General features: G+C 46.3%; 1 protein-coding gene across 1 annotated transcript in view; it reads left to right on the top strand.

The window, feature by feature from the left end:
• ptpn4a (protein tyrosine phosphatase non-receptor type 4a) overlaps window positions 1–10668 on the top strand; it is a 72832-nt gene extending 62164 nt beyond the window's left edge. Inside the window, exons 20-27 of the mRNA XM_084908123.1 lie at window positions 235–401; window positions 617–707; window positions 945–1006; window positions 1961–2107; window positions 2541–2669; window positions 5685–5833; window positions 6295–6430; window positions 6512–10668. Of these exons, the coding sequence (XP_084764249.1) occupies window positions 235–401; window positions 617–707; window positions 945–1006; window positions 1961–2107; window positions 2541–2669; window positions 5685–5833; window positions 6295–6430; window positions 6512–6907 (1277 nt within the window). The 3' untranslated portion in view covers window positions 6908–10668. The remainder of the gene's footprint in view (window positions 1–234; window positions 402–616; window positions 708–944; window positions 1007–1960; window positions 2108–2540; window positions 2670–5684; window positions 5834–6294; window positions 6431–6511) is intronic.

Below are 10668 nucleotides of genomic sequence, written 5' to 3'. Positions count from 1 at the left end.
GGCTGCTTCCTGCAAAGGACAGATTTGAGCAGCTCGTGGTTTGAGCCGCATGCTCGACACAACCACTTTCATGCGGATCCAAGATTAGAGCCTTTGCCTTACAGGGATGTAAGCTGAGCTCATTATTGTGAACTTTGTTTAATCTTAGTAGCGGTGATCTGTATATGTGTCAGAGTAGATGGAAAAGCTCATAGATTCCTGTTACAGTTTGTTTTCCTCTCCTCTCCTGCTCAGCCATCTATGACGTGGTGGAGGAGAAGGTGGATCCAGAGCCAGATTTTCAGTACATCCCTGAGAAATCCCCTCAGGACCCGGCCCAGCTAGACCAGCATGCTTTGAGAGACTCTATGGTCGCACTGAAGGAAGGCCTGGGCGGCGGAGCCATACTGGCACAGTTTGATGTAAGAAGGACGCGAAAAAAGTTCACACGCTCACACACACGTGAAACTGAAGGCTCGAGTCGGTGGTTTGTCATTTATTTTTAAATATTTCGTTGATTAATTTGCTGCCACATTCTTTCCTCCACGTTCCTGATTTATGCGCTTTTAAAATTTATAATACATAAAAACGCACAAAACAAAGACAAATGCTGATATTTGTGTTCCTTGTCTTGCAGCAACTGTACAGGAAGAGGCCGGGGATGACGATGCTGTGTGCCAAATTACCTCAGAACGTTTCCAAAAATCGCTACAGAGACATCTCTCCCTGTACGTGACCCCACAGCACTATGCTCGCTAACTTTCTCCCTTTTCTCATCATTTCCCCTCGACTTCTATTTTCTGACTTGTTCCAACAACTTTTAACAGAAGTAACAAAGTAACGACCCGAGAACAAAGGATAAAATCCTCCTTAAATGCAAACATGCATTAAAGACACAGTTTGGACTTGTTGCTGTTTTTCTTTGCCTAATCTGACCCTCTTCTCTTGTTCGTCTCTCCCGACAGATGATGCCACCCGCGTCATTCTGAAAAGCACAGATGATTACATCAATGCAAATTACATCAATGTGAGTTATCTTTAATGTCTGCAGTTTTGCTTGCGTGATGCTCTGTTACACTGATGCTGAATCACAGCCGGTGCATTTGAACAGGACTGTCATATCACACGCTGCTTCCCAACGTCCAGTTTCGGAGCCGTGAATTTGGGTCCTTGTGGCCATATTTGGACGAGGGGCTTGAGTGCTAGTTTGTCAGTGAATCCTGGAAAGCTGCACCCATCATCTGGTAGTTTTGCTAAGTAACTGAAACTGGAGCGCAGGCTTCTTGGGCTGGCTCTGCCACATGGCAGGCTGTGGTATCGGTCAGATAGTGCCCGCCAGGCCTTTATTTTTCAAAGCTAACGGCAGCTTGCGGGTATAAGAGGGTTACAAACAGAGAATGGGTGCTTCTTGGTAAGAATTTAATATAAGAGCGTAATATTTTAATGAATTGAATCTCCTTCCTGTGGGTGGCTCTCTGTCTGTTCATGTTATGCCTCCTCAGACCTACTGGAGGTTTGTGCCCTGCAGCAAACACACGAAAACCTTTGCAAACAGTGTTTCAGTGTGAAGGGCGGCATTTTAAAGCCTTGTTCACTCTGTGATCGGTAGTTGTTTGGCGTGAAGGGCACAGGCCCTGCTTCCTTGCCGTCTAATCAGCATGAACAAATCCAGCTTCTCATCAGTGTCATTATTAATTCAGGGGCTGTAGGTAATCTGATAAAGACCTGGGATAATTTGACTGTTATTTGATTTGATAGAGTTGAGACGCTCATGGAAAATGACCATTCATTTATTCTCTGTTAGCTAGAAAGTGTAGTTACTGACATGTTGTATTGGGACAAGCGCTGATCCAAAAAAAAAACAAAATAAGTTGGAGTAAGATGCAAATCTAATGCAGTCTCTGCTTCTTTAACCTGAACCTCTGATCTGTGTGTGTGTGTGTGTGTGTGTGTGTGTGTGTGTGTGTGTCGTCCTGTGTAGATGGAGATTCCTGCGTCCAGCCTGATAAACCGCTACATCGCGTGCCAGGGCCCGCTGCCCAACACCTGCCCCGACTTCTGGCAGATGACGTGGGAGCAGGGCTCATCCATGGTGGTCATGCTGACCACCCAGGTCGAGAGGGGGCGGGTATGTAAAAGATCTCTTCAAGGACGAGGGCAGGAAACTGAAAATGTACTGTTAGAAAGAACCGTTTGAATTTAACGTTTCGCCGGTAAACGGCACAGGTTACGACGCTGAGGCGTCTGGTCGAGCTGCGTCGTAATGCCTCAGTATATTTAATTATTTACAAAAGTCTGCAAAGTCTCACACGCTGCAGACTTCTCTGCAGCTCAAGCCGTTGTTAGTTTTGGAAAGAAGTAATCCTTAACACAACATTACGTAACGACGAAGCTTCCAGACACGGTGCCGGGATGCAGATAAAAATCTCTGGACTCGATCTACAGTTTACATCCAGGGATGAGAAATTGGAGAAACTGGACATGTTTAATGGTTTGAAATGTAACAGCGAGGACGCGATGGGTAGATGCTGAGAGTCATAAGGTGTTTGATGTGTTTACAGGTGAAGTGTCACCAGTACTGGCCCAACCCAGACAACAGCGCCACATACGGAGACTTTAAAATCACGTGCCACAATGAAGAGGGCAACTCTGCCTTCCTGGTCCGGGAGATGACCCTCACACACACACCGGTAATCTCTCACACACACACACCGGTAATCTCTCTCTCACACACACACACACACACACACACACACACACACACACACACACACACACACACACACACACACACCCAGAAAGTAAAGCCGATGACCCGGGCGGGGAGGATGAGGGCGCCCCAGAGGAAGACTCCGGGTCCAATCTCAGAGAGGGAACCGCGTCTCAGGAAGGATGAGCTGTCGAAGGACCCCGAGGAGGTGTGTTGCCATAGTGACCAGTGTGGGCTGTTCTTTTTCTGGCTCCCGCTGCAGCATGCGGGCCACATATTGGGATCTGGTTGCCACGACAACCCAAACACCCCAGTCGGCCACATTGCAGAAAAGGAGAAAGACGGAGAGCAGAGGAACAGAGCGGGATGAGGATGGTTTGAAGAACGGGGACGTAAGTTTGGTTCGATTGTGGCGTCGAAGCCTTCGGCGTGCTGCGGCGTGCTGCGGCGCACTTTTAGTTCTTTCATTCTTTTAAACCACACACAGCCAGAGTACAGCACGGGCGCCAGAACGAGCCACGACAGCCTGAGAGCAAAACAGAAGCACCCCCTTTAACTAGATTCTTTGTTGTTCTTTGTTTGATACTTTCATTTATTATATTTTTAATGGTAATTTCAGAAAACAAATACTAGAACAAATAAGTCTGGGTCGTTGTGTCCTTGGGCGAGACACTTCACCTGTGTCTGCTGGTGGTGGTCACAGGGCCCGGTGGCGCCAGTGTCCGGCAGCCGCGCCTCTGGCAGTGCGCCCCAGGGTGGCTGTGGCTACAATGTAGCTGCCACCACCACACTTGTCACCAGTGTGCAAATACAGGCCATTTACCAAATAAATTTTAATTACATCACTGGTGCTTATAGATGACCTGCAGTGGTGTGTCTTAAAAAGGTTTGTGGGTTTGTTTTCATCACTTGGCTCTGATGATGTCAGAGAGCATAGATATTCTTAATATGGTCATCCACACCCCGCTCTGGCTCCACCTACCCCTCTGTTCTTATCTTTTAATCTTAAGGAGGATGGTTTGAAAAGAATGAGGAACACGAACCAACGGATTTCTCCAAAGCTCCTCTGACTCCAAGTAAACAGATATCTTTCTGGAAATGAGCACAGCAGATCCCGCTTTGAGCTCCCTGTGAGGAAGAGGAGGGGGAGGCCAGTTTGGGGTATTCAGTGCTACAAATCAGCTGACCCAGCTGTTTGTGTGCCTCTTTTTGAAGGAGGTGCCTCTGAATGTGACAGAGATGCAGAGTGAAGCATGAGCCCAGGCTTTTTAAGTGCGGCGACACACACACAGGAGGTGGGCGGGGCTTCTGCGCCTGGACGTCCACTCTCGGTGACGTCATACAGACCCAAGAACAGAAAAACCTGCAAGAAATTAAAGTTTTGGCTCACAGGCATTATTTGTGTGACCTCACTGATTGTTTAATATGAGCGTTCGCCATGGAAACGGTAAAAAAAGGATAATGGATCCCCTTTAATAAACCACATGCTGCTGTATTGTCTCCTGTTAAATGGGCACTGTTCGGGGAGTTGATATATAAAGTTGGTATGAATAAGTAAGCCGAAGGCTTTTGTTTGTTTGCTACGTGTAGCATGTGTGATGTGTAAACGTAGCGTCCAAACGGCGAGCTTTCATGCCGGATCAGCTGTCTGTTTTCCCGATCGTTTCCCTGCGTGCGGTCCACGCAGCGCGACCTTTAAAGTATACGGCTATAAGAGGAGCCAATTAGCATTCTCCTCTGCCTGTGATCGTTGCTATGGAGATAGATGTGTTACCATGGCGATACGGCGAGGCAGTATTAAAGAGGAACACAGCGGCTCTGATTCGCACAAGAAACGGTGGTCAGTGCTTGGTTTCTTCTGCAGGGTGTGTGTTCGTGTGTCACGGTGATCCCGTGAGGTTTAAATCCTGCCAACTTCGATTTTTCGATCATGGTCGGACCTTTTTTTTTTGTATTTTTCTTCTCCCTGATGAATCGACGAAAGATAGAAGATCTCTTGTATTTATTCAGTGTCTAATAGAGACACTAAAAAATGTTTTCATAAGATGTGATTTACCAAATGTGTCCAGCAGAGTAAAAAGAATTAAACTGCTGTTACTTCTTCGCTCTACCCGTTTCATAACATAATTACACAAACAGGGTTCTGTGTTGTGTATCCCCAGGATGCAGAGCTCAGTGAAACATGCTTAGCGGTCTCCCACATAAAATACAATTCCTTGTTTTGGCGTGAGTGTGGTTGACATTTGAAAGTGAGGAATTCTTTGTGAGCTTTACGTCTTCATTGAGCTCAGGGTGAATACCCTCAGTTGGTCTTCAGTGCCCTCCATCATGAAGAAGAAGTCTTTGTGTGAAAGATTACATAAAAACATAAAGGAGCATTCGTAGTCGGGCTAGTATTGGCTGGCTGTTGATGTATTGGTGTAAAGACGTTGCAGAAAAATGAGCCCCGGGGTAATCAGACGACGGTATCATCGGTGTTTGTTCAGCAGAGCAGATCTGATGTCGTCTGTAACGCTCGCGGTCTGCAGCACATGCAGCAGAGCAGCGTCACTGCTGTGGAGTCGAGCCGTGTATAACTTCCCTTTTTAAACATGTTGTATTTACACCGTTGCTCCAGCCAGTCGGAGAATCCTGGATGCGGGACCTTGGGAGTGTCCAGTGGCGTCTGGTGTTGGGAGGGTAGCGTCGGGTCCTGTGGGTCGAAAGGCTGAAGCTCTGTGGATCAGACTGACGTTACACCGTAGGTCCGAGTTTGCAGAGCGGGCCTTTAACTGGGCGGTACCTGACAAATTATTATCCACGTGAATGCTAGATGGCAGGATTTTCACTGCCTGTCAGGAATTCTGATCCCATTACTCATCAGCGTGTGCACATCTCAAACATCTTTACTGTATCTGCATCTCCAGAATCCAGCACTGCTCGTCCACTGATGATCTTTATTGTGTGTGTGTGTGTGTGTGTGTGTGTGTGTGTGTGTGTGTGTGTGTGTGTTCAGAGCGAGCAAAAGAGGGAAATCACTCAGATTCAGTACGTGGCTTGGCCCGACCACGGCGTTCCCGACGACTCCACTGATTTCCTGGACTTTGTGGCTCTCGTACGGACCAAACGGGCTGGACAGGACCAGCCAATGGTGGTGCACTGCAGGTACGGCCACTCTGTGTGTGAACCATGTGACCATGGCGAGCCAAAGATTACAGGATAAAAGTTAACCTGTCTGAGCTGGAATCGGTTTTTGGCTGTTAGACGATGGATGTAGTGAAACGAGTGACTCTACAATCAGACCTTCCAAACGGGTTTACTTCCAAGAAAAGTTCCAGTTTCCGTTACCAGAAAGTGATTTCTCTCCTTTCCCAGGTCTCAAATGTTTGAACACCTCTCACCTGCCCCTCATTACTTCCTTCAGGGCAATTTGTTATACCTTAAGTCCCGCCTCCTTCACAGTGTGGGGGGCAGTACCGTGACAATATAGCGCACAAATGATATCCATAAAGTCTCAGAATTGTTGGAATTTAGCTTATTTGCTCCTTACAGAGATTTTTGTTACTTCATTAAATAATTAGTGAGTGTTATTAACAATCAAATGATCTTTCTTGATTTTTTTCCAGCGCTGGGATTGGTCGGACGGGCGTTCTGATCACCATGGAGACGGCGCTGTGTCTGATGGAGTGCGGTCAGCCGGTGTATCCTCTAGAAATTGTCAAGACCATGAGAGATCAGCGGGCCATGATGATACAGACGCCTGTGCGTACGCAGCACCGTCCGTTTGCTCTCCGTCGCTGTAAACTGTAAAAGCTTAAACTCTGCTTCCGCTTTTCTTTTCAGAGCCAGTACCGCTTTGTGTGCGAGGCCATCCTCAAGGTCTACGAGGAAGACCTGTTCAAGCCGCTGAAGACGGCCCTCTACCAGCAGAGAGAGAAGGCGGCCGACGAGAAGGAGGAGGAGCGGAAAGAGCAGCAGAAAGCGGGAGAGGAGCGAGACGAGGCGACCGCGGCGACGGCAGAGAAAGGGGAGGCGGCCAAGGTGGAGATGCTAGAAGAAGAGCTGGACGGAGAGGATGACGACGAAGTCGAGGTGCTGGATGTGGGAGAAGTGACAGAAGAGGGGGAGGAAGAGGAAGAAGAGGAGGAGGAGGAAGCGGAGGAGCCGAGCGTCGCCAGTGCCACCAGCGTGACGAGCGAGACCAGCGCGAACCCCGACCCCGATCCTGCTAACCCGTGACGTGGGTGGGCGGGGCTCACCGGGAGGAGGCCGGACGAGAGAACAAAAGCACTGTTGCACTTTAAGCTGACAAAAAATTAAACGAACAGACAAACTGACATGAAAACCTTTGGACGCGATGAGTAAAAAAACCCAGCTGTGTCGAACAGGTACCTTTAGGGGGAGTTAATGTTCAGGGTAACGAAAAAAAGAATCAAAGAATGAACGAGATGATAAAACGTGGATGGGGAGTTGCTGTAGTGCCATAAGTACGAAGGGGAAGGGCCGCCACTGTGGATGGAAAGCCTCCCCTCCGCTCGCTCTTATTATTTTAGTTTTTTTAAATCCCAAAGGGTTGCCCTGTCCCCTTCGGAGTGAGTCTGCCAGACGGACCTGCCTTTTTTTTTTTTTTTAGTGTCCTTTTAGCAGATAAAGAGAAAAACCTTATCTTTTGTTCCTCAGAGTATTTATTGTGTTTTAGTTTGTGTCAAACCCTGTCCACTGAACAAAAAAACGCTGTATGTTTTGTTTGTACAAGTCTAGAGCTTCATGCTTTCCTGATTAAATCTTAGGTAGTAAAGTAGTGTGATTCCTCTTCTTCGAACTACTTCTTTATTTCTTTTGATTTTTGTGGTTTGGGGGGGGGCAAAAACAACAACAGTGATTTAATTTATTGTACTTGCTTTGATCTTTCTCGTCTCGCCTCTCGTTCGGCGCTGGGGGGAGTTTGGTACTCGATCCTTCTGTGAGCGGTGTGTTTGAGCCCACAGACGCACGCGTGGACGTCGTTTGGTGGGGTTTTTGATCCTCGTGACCACAGCTCCCGTCCGCTTTCGTTCACTTTCACGCTCCTGCATCGATTCGCTTCTCACTAAAAACCCCGGTGTCCTTGAGCCGGACAGCGTCCCTCCGACCAGAGGGGCGCACTGTGGATTAGGATTAATGTGGAGCCTGAAGTCTTCATCGTGGCAAAGATGGTTTCTTTTAACCGAGCTGGATCCCGCCGGGCGGTACCTTCTGCTGAACCCGGTCCGGAGCAGGTCATGTCAGTGTTTTGGCTTAAAATCATCAGGAAGCGCCACATTTTCCTCACTGTCTACCTGAAAACGCCATTCATGTTTTATATATGCAACCTGTAGAGCCCGGTTACAGATGTGAAGCTACAGCAACATAAACTCTGCTGCAATGAATTTGAATGTGTTCATTTGGTGATTAAGGTTTTTTTTAAATTACACTGCGGGAAGTGAAGACGATTAGAAAATTCTTCAGTAATGTTCGATTGGCCATGAAACTAAAGCGATTCCCACGTCTCCTGCAGTATCCTCTCGTGTTTCACACCTCTAATCTCTGGCCACATCAAATTCTAAATCAAATATAGTAATTTGAGTTAATTGGTCCATTTCATTTTTGCAAAAGAAGAGTCAGACTTTATGTCTGTATGCTTTATGTGAGCCTGAAGCAGAGATCCTGGAGAAAGAAAGCCTGGATATGTTGACCTTGCTTCCTCAGGCTGGAAATACTGGTCTTCTTTATGCAACTCAGATAGTTCTTGCTTTCTTTGCACAGGTCTTTAATGTTTAAAGGAACAGGTAGAGGGTCAGACATCTGTGGGTGAAAGCTGCTACAAGTTTTGTGCAATCAGTATTTTTTTTTCACCCCCCACAGCGTTTGCACAATAGTAGCAAACTTTAATCGCTCCCTCCATCGATCTCCCCGCGTTTAGTCTTTTGTTTTTTCAGCCCAGACCGGAGCAAACCCGGGTACATGTTGACAGTCCAGGTGGAAGTGTGGTTACTCTGAGCAGTCACACGATTCAGCGTTAACCTGAGGAAAAACTCGCTTTGAGCTGTGAGAGGTCTGACAGCAGCCTGTGCGTGAGAGTTGTCACAGAAGCAGCACAAACGCAACATTCAGCCGATATTTCCCTTTTTGTTTGTTCTCTTTTCCCTAAACGATACCTCATCTTTGTAAGACATGTTTAGATTTTGAGTGAGACTAAACGATTTTCGTATTTTCATGTCACAGAACCCAGGTAGTCGGTTTTATTTTTAAAAACCGGTGATGCTGCTGCACTCGAGTGTGGCGATGATTTTCATCTCGGCTCTCGCAGCGGATTCTGCTGGAAACAAATACCGCTGTGTGTGTGTGTGTGTGTGTGTGTGTGTGTGTGTGTGAGAGAGAGAGAGGGAGAGAAAAATACGACTGTGTGTTTTCGGTTTTTGTCCTCCGTTACCTCTCCCTCTCTGTTCCTCAGCCATCTCTATGTACTTTGGCAGCTGTCTGCTCTCAGCCTGCTTGCCTGTAAACTGGAATGAAAGGTTGAGCCGTGAAGCCGCAGACCTGTTCGAACCTGATCTCAAGTTTCTGGAAAAAACAAGACAAAAGAAACAAAATAAGAAATAGAAACGGAGCCTTCCTGAAGTGTGGTTTAAAAAAGAAACTGGTTGAATCTTCGCCTGTGAAACAATTCACTTTGTGCTCATGCCTCCTTTTCAAACAGCTGAATCATCCTTGGCCACATGTAGAGGTGGGATTAAGAAGAGCCTGGAAACTGCTTTCCTCTTCACTCTTTTCTTTTTTCCCTCCTCCTCCTTAATCTCTCCTGTGTTGCATCCCTCTCCCAAAATTGGCCTAACACACTTCAGTCATTTCTGCAGAGCCCACGCAACATCCACAGTTCTCTCTCCTCATTGTTTTCCCCAGCTGCCTCTCTTTTTGGATCATTATACATGGATCCCACTCTCTCTGCACGGCCTCGAGGCGAGTGACACATCCATGCAGAATACCGTGGGTACAGTATCAAACAGCCTGTTTTCCACAGAAGGACAAACTGAGGCTAGTCATGGGAGGGCCGGCGATTTTTTTTAAACTTTTGCTTTTATTGACAAACGCGCTGCAGGCCCACATCTGTGAGTCTGCACTCTGGAAGAAGTGAAGCTTTTGTTTTTGGCAGCAGAATTAAAAGTGCCACCAAAAAAAAATACAAAAAACTCGTCATGAGACGAGAAAACGTGCGGTGAGAGGTCGATGACGGAGGATTCGAGCCGTCTGTGTTCGACGTGTTTTTGTTGACACGTAATCGGTACTGTCTGTGTATCCAAGGTTACTGAGCTGAAGTAGTGTGGAGGGGCGCGGGGAGGGCTCGGGGTGTATTTTTGTAAAGATTACGAAGAAGAGACAGCACTTTGTAGAAGGCTGATTGGCAGGTAGTCCTACTGAGAGAGAAAAAGATGAGGCATAAAGCATTGTTCAGATGTTCTTCTTTTTAATTTATCTTTTTTTAAATTTTGTTTGAAAATAAGACACCTGTAGGGATCAAGAATAAAAAAGAACTCCTAACTACACAGTGCCACTTGCTAATTTTGTGTAAATAGTACTAGAACATGTAAATATAATGTTGTATATGAAAAAAAAACTTTAAAATAAAAGGGAAAATCATTTGTGAGCAGAAAGATTTTGTTTCTATTTTTATTTTTTTCTCTCCTTTGGATGATTCTAATGTGACACAAATGGTGTGTATTTCAACAATGCTCTTTCCAACTTTTTTTTTTTTTCTCATTTTATTTGAAAGGTAATCTATAACAGCGAGTGTTATATATAATGAACCACAACGTCATGAGAAATGTTTTACCGTATTATACCCTTGGTTAACTTCTACCTGTGTCATAAAATCCTTTGTCCTCAGTTGCTTGTTCCTCTCTGGTATCTTGGTTTTTACAGTGCTTTGGACATGTCTATAAGCTTGATTATGAACAATTAAAGCTTGTCTGTCAAAGCATGGA

Source organism: Perissodus microlepis, chromosome 16, assembly GCF_051167445.1.
Source record: "Perissodus microlepis isolate ML-2025 ecotype Zambia chromosome 16, ASM5116744v1, whole genome shotgun sequence".
NCBI classification, from domain to species: Eukaryota; Metazoa; Chordata; class Actinopteri; order Cichliformes; family Cichlidae; genus Perissodus; species Perissodus microlepis.
The sequence above is the reverse complement of the archived record's forward strand: the minus strand, read 5'-3'. Positions and strand labels throughout refer to the sequence as shown.